We start from the raw sequence: 19,440 nt of genomic DNA on the forward strand, positions 1-19,440 counted from the left end.
AAAAAAAAAAAAAAAAACCAGCTCTAGTCCCACCTAACAAAACTCACATGCAAGAACTGAATGGATAAACTGTCTCTAAATTTTTAATTGTCTCAGAACAAGCTCAAGAACAGTCATAGGAATGCAAAAAAACAAATAACAAGGTAAAATCCACAATATCTGACATCCTATAAAAAATTATCAGGCATACAAAGAAGAAGAAAAATATAAGCCATAATGTGGAGAAAAATCAATCAACCCAAAGTACACAAAAATGACACAGATGTTAGTAGTACAAAAGTTATTATTAATATATATTCAAGAAGCTAGAGAGAAGAGCGGACATGTTTAGATATGGAAGATATAAAAAAGATTCATTGCTTTATATTGCCCTGTAATTAAAAAAAAAAGATTCAAGTTGAAATTCTAGAGATGAAAGCTACCAGGTATAAGGTGCAAAATACACTGGATAGCATTTGCAGAAATCAGATATTACAGAAAAAAAGATTAGTGAACTCAAAGACATTGCAATAGAAAGTATCCAAAATAAAATATAAAGGAAAAACTGAGCAAAACAGAAGCAAAAACAGATCACCAACAAACTATGGGCCAATATACACTCACCATCTGACTCAGCCATTCTGGTTTTAAGTATTTTCCAAGAGAATTAAAGGTTTATGTTCATACAAAGACTTGAATATGAATGTCAAGGTAGCTTTATTCATAAAAGTTTCAAGTGAAAATAACCGAAAATTCATGAGCAGCAGAATTCATTAAAAATTTTGAAGTATATCATATAACGAAATACTACGCAGCAATAAAAAAGAATAAACTATGCTACATGTAACAATATGAGTGGATTCAAAAATAATGATGCTAAGTGAAAGAAGTCAGACAAAGAGTACCTACTGTGGAATTATATTTATGTGCAATTCTAGAAAATGCAAACAAATCTCTAGTGATAGAAAGCAGATCGATGGAGGAGGGGTGAGGAAGAGGCAAAAGGAAGGAATTACAAAGGTACATGTGGAAATTTGGGGAAGTGATGTATATCTTCATTTTCTTGGTTGCAATGATGGCTTCCTCAGCATGTAACATGCATGCATATATGTAAGAATATATCCAATTGAATATTTTACCCATTTGTAGCTTTGTATATATTCAGTGGTATCTATTCATTGCCTCTGCTTCTTTACCTTAGGTTTGGTCATGAAACCACTGGGTTTCATGTGGTCTGGGTTCTATCTGAATCAAGCTATGAACTTGCTATCAGTAAGACCTCCTAATTGCAAACCACATGGACCTTTACAAGTTATTTGACTTCTCTTGATCATTACCTTTTCTAGTCTCCACTGATTCACCTCCTTTTGAATCTCAACAAGCTCAATAATATCTCAATGGTATCTTAACAAAGCTATTACAAATAAATGACTTTGAAACAAAGGAGAGAAATGGCTCAGGAGCTAGGAGAATATGCAGGGTTGAGTTGCAAACAGTTGATTTTGTTTGTATTTTGGCCAGGGGATACGGCTTGGACTGGAGAGAAAGGAAATAAGGATGTAAACACACATGTAGGGCATATCACCCCCTATTTTTTATTCTCTAAATCCTTAACCCTGAGAATAAGTTCTTATTCTTGAGTATCAATGACAGTATCTTAAGCTAAATTAATCAAGCCTCCACAGTGTTCTTCTCTCAACAGTGGTGTGGGCCTCCATAGAAGTAATTTCTCCCAAATTCAATGATACCTTTTAAGTTCAGATTTTAATTGATATGAATCTGTGATACACTCTAAAATAAGATTATTTTATTGAAAAGTGGACTGTAACTTTCCTTTTATCTAGGAAGGGCTCTAAGTTAGAAGATGTTTTGCACTTTTACCAAAGGCTCTGTCATGTAAGCACCCGGAGCAACTCTGAAAGCCTTGGTATTTGTGTCTCCAGCATGTGTGTATGTAATACAGAAAGAGAAGCAGTTGTCAAGTGAAAGGGATGTTGGTTTCCAAAATTATAGTTTGATCCCACAAACACACAAACATATACACACAAAGGATTGTTTGTTTCACAGTTTTTGATATTTAATTCAATGCTGTTGGAACAGCACAAAACTAAGTGTCAGCTTAACAGAATCACTTGTCCTTTTAGCATTAAAGTAACATGCACTTAATGCTTTAATTTCCCAACATGCCATTTTATTTAAAAAGATTCAGACTTTCATTTCATTTAGAAATAAAATGCCATTTTATTTAGAAAGATCCAGGAGCATTCATTCACAGAACTTTAAGATCTCAGTCCACTGCATAAAATCTTGATATTGTAATAGCAGTTTCTGTATCTTGCATATTCATTCAACAGGTTTAACGCGATGAGCAAATTAATGTTCATCGTTTTTAACATGTTTCAACTTAATCAGAACCCACATTCTCAATTAATGTTAATTGAATGTACATAGGACTATACAAGGGTTAGCAAATAAGAAAGAAACTGTTGCTCATTTAACTACCGTCACTTTGGACCAAAAAAAAAAAAAATACATTTTAAAAAATGCGCTTAAAAGAGTCTCTAGAAGCTGGAAGCGTGGCTCTTTTTCAGCAAACTAGGGGAAAAGGTTTTACCGTGTTCCCCCTTTGGGGAATTTTGAGTCGCCACACTCATGTCAAGACCGAGCCTGGCTCACTGCGTCTGGGCGAGTACTTGAGGAAGGCTGATGTCCTAGAAAAACCAGCTGAGGAAAGAGGCTGAAGCCCATGAAACCAGTTCTCAGCTCCGCGCGGAGGGGTCGGGGGGCAGCTTTGCGACCCTCTAGCTGGAGACTTCCGGCAGCTGCCTCCGACTTGTTCTAAGTGCAGGAAAAATTGGTGCGCCCAGTTGCCTCTCTCCAAAAGCGCGCAGCTGTGCCCAGTGAGGATGCCGCGCTGGTCCTGGAGATGTCCCACCGCAAAGAGCATTCAGATGCTTCCTACTCCGGCGCCCAGTGGCTTGGTAAGTCCTGTTGGCAGCGACAAGAATCGCCTGGGCTGCTCCTATCTCTGGCAGGACTAGACGGGGCGTGAAGGAAAGAAGAAAAGCAGGGATCGGGCACTGCCCGAGGGCAGACACCTGGGCTTTGGTGTTGTCCAGCGCGCTCGGAGCGCCCTGCATCGCTCGCACTGTCCCAGGCCCCGCTTCTTCGGGCAGTGCCTGGGGCGGGAGGGTTGGGGTGTGGGTGGCTCCCTAAGCCAACACTCGTGCGGCTGCGGTTCCAGCCCCCTCCCCCCGCCACTCGGGGGCGGGAAGTGGCGGGTAGGAGTCACCCAAACGTGATTGCCCGAGGCCCCTCCTGCTGCGGCGAGGAAGCTCCATAAAAGCCCGGTTGCGACCCGCTCTCTGCACCCCATCCGCTGGCTCTCACCCCTCGGAGACGCGCGCCCGACAGCAGAGTACTTGCCGCCCAGCCACGCCCGCGCGCCAGCCACCGTGAGTGCCACGACCCGTTTGTCTAGGGGTGGGAGCGAAGGGGCGCCCATGAACTTGCTAGAGGCTCAGCCTCCGGCTCTGTGGAGCTCTGGGGCCCCGGGAGGGTAGCACCCCGTTCCCCAGCTGGGACTATGCCGGCTCGGCGCCCCGACGCGGACCAGCCCTCTTGGCGGCTAAATTCCACTTGTCCCTCTGCTCCCCTCTGATTGTCCACCGCCCTTCTCCCGGGCCCTTCCCGCTGGGCGGTTCTTCTGAATTACCTTTTGGCAGATACGGAGGGAGAACCCGGGACCCCTATCCCAAGGCAGCTGGCGGTCGCCCTGCGGGTCACTGCCTTGAGGCCCAGAAAGCGGTGCGCGGTAGGAAGGTTTCCCTGGCAGCGCCATCGAGTGAGGAATCCCTGGCGCTCGGGAGCCCCGCGCCCTGCCATCTGCCTGGATTCTTGGGCTCCAAATCTCTTGGGAGCAATTCTGGCCCAGGGAGCAATTCTCTTTCCCCTTCCCCACCGCAGTCATCACCCTGAGGTGATCTCTACCGTCAGCGTTGATCCCCTGAAGCTAAGCAGACCAAAAGTAACAGAGAAGAAAGTTTTCTTCCCAGACAAGAGTTTGGGCAAGAGGGGAGAAAAGTGACCCAGCAGGAGGAACTTCCAATTTGATTTTGAAAGTGTCTAAACTGGCGGGGCCCCCACCTTGCACCTCTCGCCGCGCGCTTCTTGGTACCCGAGAACGAAGTTGCGCGAAGTTTTCAGGTGGAGCAGAGGGGCAGGTCCGGGCCAGATGGCGCCCAGAGTCCGCAAGGTGGTGCTAGCCATGCCTGGGTTCTCTCTGCGAGACTGGGACGAGAGCGGATTGGGGGTCGCGGGTGGTAGCAGAAGGAGGAGCGCGGGAGGCAGAGGAGGGAGGTGCTGCTCGTGGGTCCTCTGAATCCCCAAGCCCGTCCGTTGAGCCTTCTGTGCCCGCAGATGCTAGGTAGCAAGCGACTGGGGCTGTCCGGACTGACCCTCGCCCTGTGCCTGCTCGTGTGCCTGGGTGCGCTGGCCGAGGCGTACCCCTCCAAACCGGACAACCCGGGCGAGGACGCGCCAGCGGAGGACATGGCCAGATACTACTCGGCGCTGCGACACTACATCAACCTCATCACCAGGCAGAGGTGGGTGGGCCCGCGGGATCGACTCCAGGAGCGCCAGTGCCTGCACACCAGGAGATCCTGGTTAGGGGAAGGGATTGTTTCTTTTCCTTCGCTCTATCCCAGGGCAGGACAGTATCAGGCTCTTAGTCAGCTCTAGGTAAATGTTTGTGCGGGGCACACTGCACACAAAATGGATACCTTCCATTTTGTGCAACTACAGTCACAGAGTAGTGATCCCCAGATTCAGGTTCCCCAGGCTGGTAGGCTGGCAATCTCCTCTCACTCACCTCTTGTGGTTTGTTGTGGTTCTTACAGCAGTGGGGGCCTGTCCAGAAATCTCGAAAGTACCCAGCGAAAGGGGCAAGAAGGCGCCAGAAAAATGCTGTAGGGAGAACGGCTAGCAAGGTGTCTAGGAAAAACAGAACGACCACCAAAGAAAACCAAACCAAGTAGTAAACTGCAGGGTTGCCACAGACATTGTTAGACTTTCCAGCCTGCCTAGGGCTAATTGAATGACAGTATTTAGAAAAAGACAAATAGAGCTATTTTGTTTTCTTCTGTACTGTGTTTTTCTGCAGTCTCAGTCTTATACTTGAAAATCCTAGTCCCAGTAATTAGAGATTTAGCCTGAAAACAGTTTATCTAAAATGCAGAGATTCTCCCTATTTTATAGCTGGTGAATTCTGAAAAGAAAGTGCCCACTTGGTATTTCATTAAGAAGAAACTTACATTGGTCCAGTAACTTTAGGATGAATCCACGGATTACATGGAATCTGAGAAGTTGTAAACTTTATTCTGAACATTCAGAAAGTCAAAATGAAATGCCACATTTTCACTCTCAACATTGACAATTAAGGGAAAAATCAAATCCAAACTGTTTTACAAATTACATAGGATTTAAATTTTGTTTTCAAAATTAGTTGATCTTAGCTCTAAATCATTTAACATCTTATTTTAATTACTAAGATTAAAAGATTTTAATCATTTGACCATATCTAAAGGATAAGCCCTTTAGAAGCATGAATGTTAGTTAACATGTTTAAATTATATGTTTAAAGTATTGTGGGGTTTATTTATTTGTTTAGTCCATATTTTTACTTTTTACAAGTCAGGGAGTAGTTGGAAAGGATTCAAAAGGGGGAAAATCTGTACTTCTAAAAGCAAGTTTGCTTTTTCCTGTTTCATCAAAAAGGTATTCAACATCCTAAAAAAGCTTTTGAAAAAGCTCCAATTTATATAGAATCTGAAAAACATGAAAATACCAGAATTAAATAGTATTGGTTTGTGATCCCTTGAAATCTGATCATTTTAATTAGCACAAAGCAATAATATTTTATATTCCATACTTCCCAGAAAGTTAATTGATTCAAATTCTTGCTATGCTATGCTATCATGCAGATCAAAGAGAACTTGTACAAACAAAAATATATTAACTATTTTTTCTAGAAAAACCTTTGTTAGTTATTTAGTTATAGCATAATATACAGTAGAACTCAGTTTTCCAAAGATGATTGCTCTAAAGCTTTACAATTTTACAAAGCTCTAGCATTTTAAAAGGACATTTCATGAAAGCTGTTTTTATAGGAATTATGGAATTGGGGGCCTCCTTTGAGTTTCTTTGGATGTTGTCACCACCATCAACAGGCGGTGTTATCTCCAACATGTTTGATGAGAAAAAGAAACATAAAGGAAAGGGACTTGGGTTTCATGGCAAGAGATTCAGCTTAGATGGGAATGAGCTGGTCTCTGAGGCAGAATTTCCTGTCTCACCTTCATGTAAACTCCTTCTTAGAAACCAGCAGAGGCTCTTAATGTACATCCATCTTCTCCTTCCCACCACAGACACCCACTCCTATGTGTGTTTCTGAAAATTACAGGGTCATTTGTGGATGTGCTTTAATTTACTATAGATGTAATCTGATATCATTATCTTTCTTCCCCCCGCCCCCACTCCCGTTCCCCCTACACTCAATTTGTGCTTATATTCTTGTTGCTGTATATATACCCCTGGCTCATTGCTTCTGGAAGCTGCATTACTTATTCTAGAGTGTGGGTCTCCTACAATTTACTTATATGACCCCCTAAATCAGTGGTTCTCAACTGAGGGTGATTTTATGCTCCCCAGGTGTGATTTGGCAGTGTCTGGAGACATTTTTGGTTTTCATAACGGGAGGTGGGTGTTGCTGGTATCTAGATGTATAGATGCCAAGGAGGCTGCTAAATATCCTACCATGCTCAGGACAGCCCCCATTACAAAGACTAGCCAGTCCCGGAGAAACTCAGCCTTAGATTAGTGTTTCTCCTTTCTGGCTGCACATTAAAATCATCAGGGGAGCTTTTAAAGTACACTGATGCTGGGATCCACCCCTGACCAATTAAATCAAACCCTCTAGCATTGGGCCTGGGCTTTAGAGTGTGTTTGTCACACTCCCCAGGTGATTCTAATGTGCAGCCAGGTTTGAGAATCTTTACTCTAAGGACTCAATCTTTGAAAGTTACAGCATTGTAAAGAGGAAGGATGATCCAGAATTAATTAAAGAAGGAAGAAGAGTGAACAATCCTGAACTGGATGCAAGATTATGACTGTGCAAGTCCTCCTATTTCAGATTTAGATTCTTTACTGGTAAATTGGAGAAAACAGTTGGAAGTTCTTTTACTCACTGGAGCATGATGAAGATAAATGAGTTACAGTTGCCCTAGAGTTTTACGATTAGTAAAACCAATGGATGGACAGAATAAATAAATATAAGCAGATGCCTGTAGTCTAATATCACAGCTCCAGAAAATCTTTGAGGAAATCTTACATGATGGGAGTGGGACAGGGAGTTGTTTTGTTTTTGCTTCCCTTGAGTCTCAGCTAAAGAACAGTAATAGAAAATCTGTCCAAAAAATTTAGATATAATTTTGCTTGGCAATTAGAATATATCCTCTGTCAGCTATGTTCAGCTGTTAGACCTATTAACCAATCCACACCAGGCTAATTTATTTTTAAACAAAGTGGCGACTGGTGTCCAACACCTTTTCTGAGAAAGGGAATAATGGCCTCTTCAAAAGATGCAATTTGGTATATACTTGTCTGACTCTTTTGTAGTGTCTTGAAGTGGGGACACTCGCAGATAAATGAAACCTTACCTGTGTGTATTGTCTCACCCATATCCTGCTATAGGAGAAAAAAAAAAAAAAACAAGAACATTTCCATGAACCAGTTAGATTCCTTTAGACTTACAGGGAGGCTAAAATCACAACATCAGGAAAGGCTTTAGCATTTGGCACCTTGAATGAATATGAGAAATATAAGACCTAGGGTCTGTTGGTAACCAGAAGAATGGATAAATTTCAACAGCAGTAATTTGCATGTGTGTATCACTTTGTCACTTTGAAAGCACTGGGACTCACATTTCACACTGGATGTTCACAAAGACTCTGATTTAAGCAGGGGATATTTTACAAACGAGAAAATTGAGCTTCAAAGACACAGGTGGGTCTTACACAGCAATCTGCTGATCTTTTTCTAGGACTGTCTTTGAAATATCATCTGGTCTCCTTGTTAAGATTTAAACTGCTGTATATCATCAGAACAATAGCCAATTAACTAATTGTGGAAACATTTACAATCATGCTTCCATGTTTTCAAATTTCCTGTTACCTAGTTATAAAAGTATGTATCTCTATACATATTATTTGTGGTTGTTTAAAAAGGCAGGAATTTGACTAGGAATTTTGGTTTAGTTTAAATAACCTCCTAGATTATTTATTGAGCATTTGAGCAAAGCTTAAAATATATATATATATAAATAATTTCAAATAATATTTATGATAATGTTTCTGATAATATATGCTTCATACACCTAGATTGCTTGTTACAGATGAACAACTGACAATAATATTTAGTTTTCATATCCCAAATAGGAGACTATCTTCCTTTTTCCTAAAGGTTTTATGCCTATTCCAAACTTGCTTTAAAAGACTTTTTTTTTTCCAGGTATGGCAAACGATCTAGCCCAGAGACACTGATTTCAGACCTCTTGATGAGAGAAAGCACAGAAAATGTTCCCAGAACTCGGTATGACAAGGCTTGTGATGGGGACATTGTTGTAGAGCTCAAGGTGCCCAGGGGAGGGAAGTCAGAGACAGGTGCCTGGTGGGAGGCATTGGGACAGGGACTTCTACACCAGGGGAGATTTCGGCAGAAATGAGGATGAAGAAGCAGGCAGAGGAGACCTCTCTTTTCACCTCTCTTGTCAAATCTCTGAACGTCTATGGAATAACATCTTCTAGCCCAGGTTATTTGGTGCTCCTTTGACAATTTTGAAAATAATTGACTTTTAACTTCGAAATTATATAGAATGTCTAACATTGTTGGAATCAGGGAAGCATAGAGTGAGTCCCTGGCTCTAAATTGAAATGACCAACTGTCCATCTCTGGCTGGGAAGATCTGTAGTTTTTATATATGTGGAGCATCCAGATGTCCTAGAAAATGTCCCCCATGGTTTTTACTCCAACTTTCCCAGTTTTACATGAAGCTGTAGGTAAATTAGATGCTCCGGATTACTTTTGGACATATTTTAGTTCAACTTGTGTCACGTAGTGATTTATTACATTCAATGAATGCACGTTGAATGTTGAATGACAGTATTCTTAGGAGTTTATCTGTAGTCTCAGGACTTTCTTGCAGTGTGGGTGTGTCTTGGAAAGAGGTGCCCACTAATGTCTAAGTGTTAAACATTGAGCTAAGATTTTCTGGTGTCTCCTGGACAAGGAGTGCTGCTGAAGAGGAGCCAGGTCCTCTTCCATCTTCATAACCTCCTGGCTCTTCAGTCCTTGCTTCCTGTCTCTAACCACAGTAAGATCATAGTGCACAGGGTCCACCCATGTCTGTGGCAGTTTGGCTGCCTTAAACCCAGAGTTCTACAACATCAAGAACAAAGTTCCCCAGAAGAGGTCACTAGAACACTTGCTCAGTGAGTGTGACTGACATGTGGCTCTCCAAGTTCTCCCTAGAGACTCAGCAGGGTGACCCGCTGGGCCACCCACCTTCCCTTCTAACCTCCCTCAGTTCTCTTGTGAAGTGGCCAGCCAGAACGAAGGGTGTTAATATAGAGTTGTGAGATTTGTTTTCTCTAAAGGGAATGATGATATGAACTGAGATAAAACTCCAGTGCTCCTGTCCCTGGAGGAACCGGCCCAGACTTAAATAGCAAATGCAAGGGAAACAGGTAGAAAATTTGTAAGCGTTGTCTTCTTTAATTAAAAATTATTATTATTATTATTCAGAGACAAGGTCTCCTTCTGTCACTCAGGCCAGAGTACAGTGGTGCAATCATAGCTCACTGCAGCCTTGAGTTCCTGGCCTCAAGAGATCCTCCCTCCTCAGCCTGCTGAAGTGCTAGGATTGCAGTTGTGAGCCACAATGCCTGGCCAGGGTTGTTTTTAATACTAAGCAGTAAATGTCTTTCCATGTTTCACTGACATGCATATGATGTTTGCCACAGTAAAATGTTTAGGGTAGGCTATATCTACTTACTGTTAGAAAAATAACAACCCAGACCTACTTGGTTTTTGTCTTTGTTTTGTGGCCCAGTTAGTGCATGAAGTAAAATTAATTGCACCTTGACTGACAAACTCCATCATGTGCAGTTAGAAGAAGACAAAATTTGACAGTCTTGAAGTTGCCTATGAGTGCTATTTTATTAAAAAGATCTCACAGTCTAATAAGTAGCATCTTATTATATAATAAAGCTGGCAGGAAAAGGAAGCATATTTAGAGTTGAGGAACAATAACTTTCCTCTTACAGCTTCATGTGATTTCTGTAATTTTGATTTTCAAAAGATTGTGTTCTTCAGCTCCTTTGATACATACAGAGCCTTTAAAATGCTCCCTCTGAGGTTTGCCCAAGACTCCTGGCTCGGCTGGGACTGTGCACATTGTGCCTCTGCCTCGCGTTCTGGTATTCCACGTGGCTTCTTGTTTAGAATGCCAGCAGGAGACTTTCCTACAGTTCCCGTCATCATTCACTTCAGAGCTAAATGTCTCACTCTTGCTAATACCTCAGGAAGTTGGGCAGCTTCCCTTACATGCTTTGCTTCTTATGTTTTACAGGCTTGAAGACCCTTCAATATGGTGATGGGAAATGAAAGTTGCTCTCTTTTCCTATTTTCAGCCCATATTTCATCGTGTAAAATGAGAGTCCACCCATCCTACCAATGCATGCAGCCATTGTGCTGAACTCTGCAATGTTTTCCTTTGTCATCATTGTATATATGTGCGTTTAAATAAAGTATCATGCATTCAAAAGTGTATCCTCCTCAATGAAAAATCTATTACAATAGTGATAGATATTAATAATATTATATCTATAGTGATAGATATTAATATTATATATATCACTATAGATATAATAATATTATTTTGTAGTAATAAGTTTAATGAAAATAATTAGTCATTATAGTCTCCCTCAACTAGCAGATTCAGGGTTTGTTTCACTAATATTAAAACAGCGGCTGTGAAAGGTATGACGATATGATTATTCATGATAACCAAGATCAGCTGTGTGTGTATGTGTGTGTATGTGTGTAAAACATATAGATGCATTTGAAGATATTGATCAAAGGAATGCTAATTTGAGAAACTTTTCTGAGCTTTCCCCCCAGTCACATGGAACCCTTGCTAACCTTGTTAACCAGTGCTGTCAGCAGAAGGACTTTCTGACTAACTAGAGCTTTCTGTGAAATGTCCTTTATCCCTCTGTCTAATATGGCAGCCACTAGCCACATGTGGCTTTTGAGCCCCTGAATGTAAGTTAGTGCAAATAAAGAGATGAATTTTAAATTTTATTTAATTTTAATGAATTTTAACTTAAATAGCCATTAAGTCTCTAGTGGCTACCATATCAGACCGTTGAGGTCTACACATCTATTTTGGTCACTACTCTTAGAATTTGAGTCAGAAATACAATGAGTGGGATGATTATCTTTTCATACAACATGGGGCATGTCAATTAATTTAGCTGAAACTTATTAAACTTCCTCCTTCAAGTACCTATTTGCATGGGCTTACTTTAAAATTAATGTTATTATATTTTTATGTGTCGTTTCTAAATCAAAGAAAATGAGTCTCATCCCATACTGGTACTTCATACCACACTGTAAAAAATATGCACAAATATGTTTATGTGACATCTTAAAACTTTACAAAAAAATGCGTGAATAACAATATTCATCATGACCTAGGGAATCTTGTAGAATATACAATATTCTCTGCACATAAAAAATTACAACGTTTTTCAGGCAATGGAGTCAGTGTTGCTACAAAATGTAATTTCCTTTAATGAAACTAAGATAAAACTGTTCCACAATTTCCCTAAAATTTCCTTTATTTTTATTTCTTTATTATTGGAACTAAACACCAATTTGTAAAGCATTTTTAAAATCTAAAAAAAGATAAGTAATAATTTATTACACGACATCGAAATTATTAACCTAGTGTATCTGGGAATTTTCTTTATTAAAATTAGTAATACACAGAGAAAGTTACTCAAAAATCCATCTTTCAGCACAGATAGGCTGAGCACGCCTTACCACGCATATAGTCATATACCACTTCACAACATTTTAGTCAGTGACGGCCCACGCATATAGTAGTGTCCCATAAGATTACAATACTGAATTTTTACTGTAACTTTTCTATGTTTAGATAGACACACACCTACCATTATGTCACTATTGCCTACAGTATTCAGTACAGTCACTTGCTGTATAGGTTTGTAGCCTAGGGGCAATAGGCCATGTCATACAGCCTAGGAGTACAGAAAGCCACACCATCCAGGTCTGTGTAAATACATTCATTCCATGATGTTTGCCCAATAACAAGATCACCTAACAATGCATTTCTCAGAAAGTACCCCTATCGATAATGGATGCATGACTGTAGAACTCTTCTTCATTACATGGAGTGGAGCAAACAGGAATAATGCCTATGAACCATTCAGAGAGAATCCAGGAATTTTATTTTAAACAAAAATTTTAACCTCTTACCTCATCAAACCTAAATACCTAGAAGATTTAGCATTAAACAACCTGCATTTTACTTATACTCAACCCAGACCTTGATCCCTTTGCTTCTTGACTTCATCTTATTAGAAGGAGGACTTAACCTTCACACCATGTGGGCCCCATGAACCTGACTCAGTGACTTTCAAGCTCTCTGAGCTTCAAGTTCACTACACGGCTGAGTTCTCACCCATGAGATGGGGATAATTATTCCTGCCTAAATTTCCATGTATGCCTTTATGGGAATCAAAATTCAGGTTAAGATAATGTTACAAGTAATAGAAAAGAGGTGGGTAAAAATGGAGTATTTGATGACTCCTGTATTGAATTCTAAATCCCTAATGAACCAGAATTAGCTTTCAGATATAAAATGATAACAAACTTTTAAAAAGTTGCAAAACTGCATTTCAAGAGATTATAGTAATATTTCTCAAACATTTTCAATTTTAGGATGGGAATAGGTTTGAAATAGGTTTAAATAGGTTTTAGAAAATGTTTGAAGGCACCGGATCACTCAGCTGTCATTGCAAATAATAATAATAATAATGCTTACTAGAGCTATAGTAAGAACAATTTAGCCTTCATTAATGGGATCCCTATGAGCAACATAATCATTATCAAGTAAATCCATCGGCACTTACTAAGGCCTCCTCTGACCCTAGCTTTAATCCATCATCTATGGGTATCACTTGTGCATAATTTTTTGCAGGTGTCATCATGTTTTTATTCTGATTCCTGCAACGCCCAAGACGTAGTCAAGCAGATGGTTAGTGCCTCAGTTTTCACAGAAAGGCCTATAGGAAGTAAGTGACTTATCCTAACCTCATTCAAGTTACTGGGACTAGAGAGCAGCTCCTCTTTATTTTCAAAAACTTTGCAAAACCTTTGCAAAAAGTCTTCAAAAACTTTGCCCTGCTTGACAATGTCTTCCAGAAGTGAGTGCAAGTGGAGACCAGGTTGTGCGTGGTCTAGTTAAGAGCATAACTCTGGTGTATCACGCTGAAGACAAATTAAAGTGTAATGAAATACTACACAAATTGTGTGAGAAGTATTGAGAAAAGGAAATTAGTGTGGGCCAGTTAGTTGAAAAATGCTTACTAATGAATGTGGATTGAGCTGAGAATAGGAGGTTTTGGGTCTGGGCTAAACTGTGTGGATTAGCACAGCTTGTGAAGGGAACCTTCAGAGCTCTACTTGACAGGAACAGAGAGACAGCTGCAGAGGCTAGACTGAAGAACTAGGTCTAAGAATGGCCAAACTCATTCATTCACTTAACATATTTTCATCACCTAATATGTATTGGACTTTGTACTAAGCACTGAGGATACAAAGATTAGTTTCTCAGGGAATTTACTATCTAATGAGGGAGGCAAATAATTACAGTGCATTGTTGGAAGTACAGAGATGTGTCAGAGGTTTGAGAAGTAGTTAGGTGCTAGAACCTTCCCATTCATCATGCTCCCGTTTGCAGTTTCCTGACAAGGGAGCTGTACATAGAAGAGTCAATTGCCAACTAGGAAACAGAGCCAGGTGAACAAGCATCCAATGAGGCCCAAATGTAGGGCTGCCTGGTAAGCTGAGTCAGGGTGCCTGGCTGCAGCTCAAGCCTCTAGAGCACCTGTGTTTCCAAACCAAATCTCAGCAGCCTAGTGAAGAGTGACAGGAAAAGTAAGGTTTCTGGGGAAGATTCGCAAATCCACTTACCCAAATAGCCACATAGATCAGAAGGGCCAGCCTGTCACATCTAGCAGCAGATGGAAGAAGAGAAGGGTCACTTGTGACTGCTCATTACCTTTCAACTGTGTCCCTGCCTGTTAAGGCAATGTGGTCTAATGAATCAGTCAGAATAGCAGCTGTCTCCTATGCAGAGGGAGACAGGAAAAGAGAACGAACAGAGGCCAGAGGTCTCTATGGGTTAAGGCTAAAATGTGGACATCCCACAGACCTTCAAATTCAATATGTTGACTGGGCACGGTGGCTCACGGCTGTAATCCCAGCACTGTGGGAGGCCGAGGCAGGCGGATCACCTGAGGTCAGGTGTTCGAGACCAGCCTGGCCAACATGATGAAACCCTCTCTCTACTAAAAATACAAAAATTACCTGGGCATGGTGGCACGTGCCTGTAGTCCCAGGTACTCAGGAGGCTGAAACAGAATCGCTTGAACCCAGGAGGCGAAGGTTGCAGTGAGCCAAGATCACGCCATTGCACCCCAGCCTGGGTGACAGAGTGAGACCCTGTCTCGAAAACAAACAAACAAAAAAATTCAGTATGTCCAAATTGGTATTTCCTATTTCAGGGGTAGCAATATCTCCCTCTGTAACAAGAAGTGGACTGTGTGGTTTTACTGGGGAAGTGAAGGACACTCACCCCAGGCTGGGGAGAGTGTAGGAGTAGAACAGACTTCCTAGGGCAACTGACTGATGGTTGAGCTGAGGTTTGAAGGATGAGCAGCAATTGCTAAATGAAGAATGCCAGATAGGAGGTAGAAAACATGCAGATATGACACAGTAATGCATATTTCGAGTACTTTTTAATTATTTGTGATTCCCATGCTTTGAATTTGATAGTGGTAGGCCTGGACAACTGGGTTATGTTCTAAGGGGAAAATCTCATAAGGGATAAAATCAAGTCTCACAGTCATCCCGAACTCTTTTTTCCCAGGCATTCCTTATTTTCTTTTTTTTAAAAAACAAAACAAAACAAAACAAAAAAAATCCCATCTGCTCTTCCTACAGAATTGACTCCAGGGCATACTGAGGCCTCTCTATGAATATTTTTCTTTCAGCCAGATTAGGATTAGACTTCTCAGTCTGAGATCTCTTAACCACAATCTTATGGACAAATTGACAAATTCAGAGAATAAATGTTGTAGGGGTGGTTCCACACCCAGGGTCAGGAAGGCAAGGACTCACTATTTCTTTGGAATATTTTATCTTCCATCCTCTTTCTCCTGCCTAGACAAGGGTCAGAACAGAAAAACAGATTTAGAGAGAAGGAAAAAACACCTTCTGATGGTTTACACACCATCATATGATGCTTCCCATTAGATGAAGTAAAGATGGCAGATGCAACTGCTCAATATTGGTAGATGGGTGCAAAAGTAACTGTGGTTTTTGCCATTGAAAGTAATAGCAAAACCAATTTCTTTTGCACCAACTTAACACACCTATGTGCAGGTCCCATATGTGCTACTGATGACAGAAAGGTAAACATGATGGCAGTTAATTATCTCCACTCTTTCTAATACACAAACATTATGCTTATATGGTTACATATTAATATGTATACAAGAGAAAATTGTTCTTTTCTCCTCCATGCAATACATTGGAATCATTTACAATGTCATCAAAACTAAACAAATACCTTTTCTATCATCATAAAGGAAAACAGCCTTTTGAATGAGGTGTTTCAGTGGGATATTCTTTTATCATGGTTCTGGGTAGGAGGAGTGTAATATTGTCACAACTAAATTATTTCCTTTTCTTCTGCCTATTAGAAAAATTAGCACAGTGTGAAATCACACAGAATCTTTTTCTCTTTTTAAACTCAGAATGGAATAACATATAATTAATCATATGTGTCATCTGGGCTCATTCTTTTTTAATGTGCTAAGTAATAGCTATCAATTTAAACTCATTCTAATGCTGCAGTATTCAAATGCTTTGCAATTATGGGAAGGGTGATATGGATATGTTGATAACTGCCCTTGTTGCCTGACACATAGGAGGTTCTCAACGAGAGCTAGTTCAGTCTGAAGTTGATTGTAAAGACTGAGAATGATCCCAGAGGATCCAGAACAAGTGCAATGTTTGTTGAACAGCCTCACAAAGGTTTTTTGTGGTTCTTTCAGGAGGTACAGGTAGCATTTATGCAGGGTCTTGACAAAAATACGAGAGTTTATTTAACCATAGCTTCATGGATCTCTGAAAGTTACTGGTTGAATACACAGTTCTTTTCTGTCATCTTAGAAGTTTGATTTACCTGGCATTACCTTTAATATCAAGTTCTTAAAAAAAAATTTTTTTCCAAAAAGTCTTGAATATTGAAGTACCAAAATTCTGTGAAATGTTTTTTGGGTCACTGATAATTTTTTTGTGGCTTTGAATTTGGTGACGATTTTGGAGTTTTCACCAATTATTACCACTTATATTGCATACTAATGTATTGGCTTTATTTGGGGGGTATATTTTACAACTGTTTATGTCCTTGGGTAAACTATTTTGATATTTAAACATAAAGAATTTGTTTTTTTTTTTTTTCAAACTGTTTTATCTATAAGACACGGATTCCTTTGAATCCCAATGTATTCCTAATTTCAGAATTCTTTGCTTTTCCAGAAGTTAATTGAATTTTAAACTTTATTTGTTTAGTGTATTTATCTGAAATTTGACTTCACTCATTATTTTGGCCGCTTTGCTATGGTATTATGAAGCAATTTAAGTTGAAATGAGAATCTTTCTATAGAATATAAAAGTCACATTTTACCCTTTCTTCTCACTAAATAACACCTTACTATTTGGGAATTATCTATTAGAGAGAATAACATCATTCAAATAAGTTTTCAATTAAAGGTTGCCTAGAATAATTTGAATTTTATTTATTCTAATACCTGTGTCTTTTCTGTCACTGCCAAGTCTTTTCAAACCAGAACGGCCTACTGAATTAACTGGTCTGTGAAATTTAATGCAAGAATAAGCAATGTTGGCAGAACATATTTAATATAGTCACTCTTTCTAACAGGCTGGATTATTGATCAGGTTAAAATGGAACCAGCTGATCTCTAATGGGTTTCTAGAGTTCCAAGGATGTTATCAATTTCTGAAATAGTCATTGTATAGTCTCTCTGTGACTGGTACTCTGCTGGGTTCTAGGGGTGACATAAGATGAGTGAGACAGTTCCCCTGCTCTTAAAGACCTAACAATTTATAAAGGAGATAGACACATGTTTAAGGAACTGTAATGTGAGGCAGATCATGATCAATGTTTAAATAGAAGCATAAAGTAAGTGCTATGGGAGAACAGGGGAGGCTGAAATAATTTCCACCAGTGTATGTGAGGAATGGGAAGTGTCATTTGAATTGGACCTTGGTGGATGGCAGTTGTTCAATAGCCTGCTCTTTACTTTTGTGGATGTCAAGGTCATTATTAACAACATCATATTCCTAGAAAAATGGCTGTGCGGTGCTTAATCAAGCTCCAACTGGGATTCTGAAATCACTGTCTGGGGAAGTGGTGATGGACCATGCAACTCAGAGTGAGCATCTGTTGTCTGAGTTGATATGTGTGGGTGGTGGGATGAGAGAATAAGGACCGTGGAGGGGATATGACAGCATCTGATCCCCTTTTGCTGCTTATACCTCCACCTTGAACATGGGGGGCTCGTTTTGGGCAACAATAAGAGGAGAGCACATGATCAGAGCTAAAAATAACATGTTTTTGAAAGATGTGTTTTCTAGGCATGGGATATGGCACATTGGGGTCTAAGGAATAAAATGTAACAGAGAGGAAATGCTTATTTTCTCTCCCCACACAGACCCCAGAGCTATTTATCCCCAGGGGCTCAGGTGACTGTCAGAGATCAAGTTTGTGCCCAGCTGTACAACAGGAGGAACTTTGGTTCCTGGCAGAGCAGGGTTCTGATGAAGCAGCAGTGGCTGAGGCAGGCAGATCAGTTTTGGGGTGTTGGCCTGGTGAGGTGACCAACCATTCTGGTTGTCCCAGGACTGTCCTAGGCTTAGCATTGTAAGTCTTATATCCTGAGAAATCTCTCTGTTTCAGGCAAACCTGGACAAGTTGGTCACCCAACTTGAGAAACAAACTGCCCTTTATGGTCTTGTTTTAAGGGAAAACATGCTTGAGTGTCAAGCTGCTTACAAGTGAGCATGTCAACCAGCAGTTAGCATTTACACACCTGAATATAAATTTTCAACTGCATGCTATTTTCCTAAGTGACTTTACAGTACATTATTCCAGTTAGATAATTGTAAAAGGTAATGTAAAAATATTCCCATGATGGAGAAACGTCAGCTGTAAAGACATTAAGAACGTCTTATAATTTCTAGACCAGCCACTTTCACATTGTAACATTATAAATACATTGGTTCTATGAATGCATAAATATTTAATTTCATGGATAATTAACTCTTCATAAGAAAAATGTTTTCTGCTTGAAATCCTAAATAGCTATTTGCCTTCCGAAGTTACAAGTAAATTTTGCAGGTTTTGTTTGCTGATAAGAAATAGGGTATAAGGGAACTGACATTTATTTAGAAACTAGTATAAATTGGGCCTTTATTTAATTATTTTAATTATCACTCAAACCATGAGAGGCAGATACAATGGCTACATTTTACAGATGAGGAAACTGAGGCACAGAAAGGTGAAGTGAAACAAGACAACAAACGTGGTGGTTGGCGAGGCTGGAACTTTAACCCAGGCCACTCTGACTATATACCAGTGTTCCTTGAGTTATATCTTTTTACCCACATATTTTAAATAATTGTGTGACATCATGCACTATGGTCACAAGGGAGAGGCAGCACCGAGAATTGCTAAGATGTAGCCTTTGGTGTCAGAAAGACCTGGGATTCTTATTATCATGTACCAACCCTCCTTAGTCTCAAAAATGCATTTCATCTAGAAGTCTAGCGTGTCTAATACTCATAACAGCTATGCTAGCTTTAAAAAAATTGATATTTACCTATTTCTTTTATCTATTCACCTTCAACCTTTAGGAGCCATTAAGTTCTAGTTGTATCGTGTATAAAACAATATAGCTATTTGAAAAATGTAAACAAAAAGTTCTCTTAACTAGTAAATTTAGA

General features: G+C 40.1%; 1 protein-coding gene across 2 annotated transcripts; it reads left to right on the forward strand.

Moving 5' to 3' along the window:
• Positions 1 to 3,327: 3,327 nt before the first annotated feature.
• Positions 3,328 to 10,864, forward strand: NPY (neuropeptide Y). Of its 2 annotated transcripts, XM_011938548.1 has the most exons (5): positions 3,347 to 3,434; positions 4,035 to 4,234; positions 4,399 to 4,586; positions 8,548 to 8,628; positions 10,667 to 10,864. In XM_011938548.1, exons 2-5 carry the CDS (start codon positions 4,214 to 4,216, stop codon positions 10,689 to 10,691), a joined length of 315 nt encoding a protein of 104 aa, XP_011793938.1. In that variant the 5' UTR covers positions 3,347 to 3,434; positions 4,035 to 4,213; the 3' UTR covers positions 10,692 to 10,864. The 2 variants fall into 2 exon arrangements, with proteins under 2 accessions (XP_011793939.1, XP_011793938.1); XM_011938549.1 differs by lacking the exon at positions 4,035 to 4,234 and having other exon boundaries at positions 3,328 to 3,434.
• The last annotated feature ends 8,576 nt before the right edge of the window (positions 10,865 to 19,440 follow it).

Source organism: Colobus angolensis, unplaced genomic scaffold, assembly GCF_000951035.1.
Source record: "Colobus angolensis palliatus isolate OR3802 unplaced genomic scaffold, Cang.pa_1.0 Scaffold175, whole genome shotgun sequence".
Classification (NCBI taxonomy): Eukaryota; Metazoa; Chordata; class Mammalia; order Primates; family Cercopithecidae; genus Colobus; species Colobus angolensis.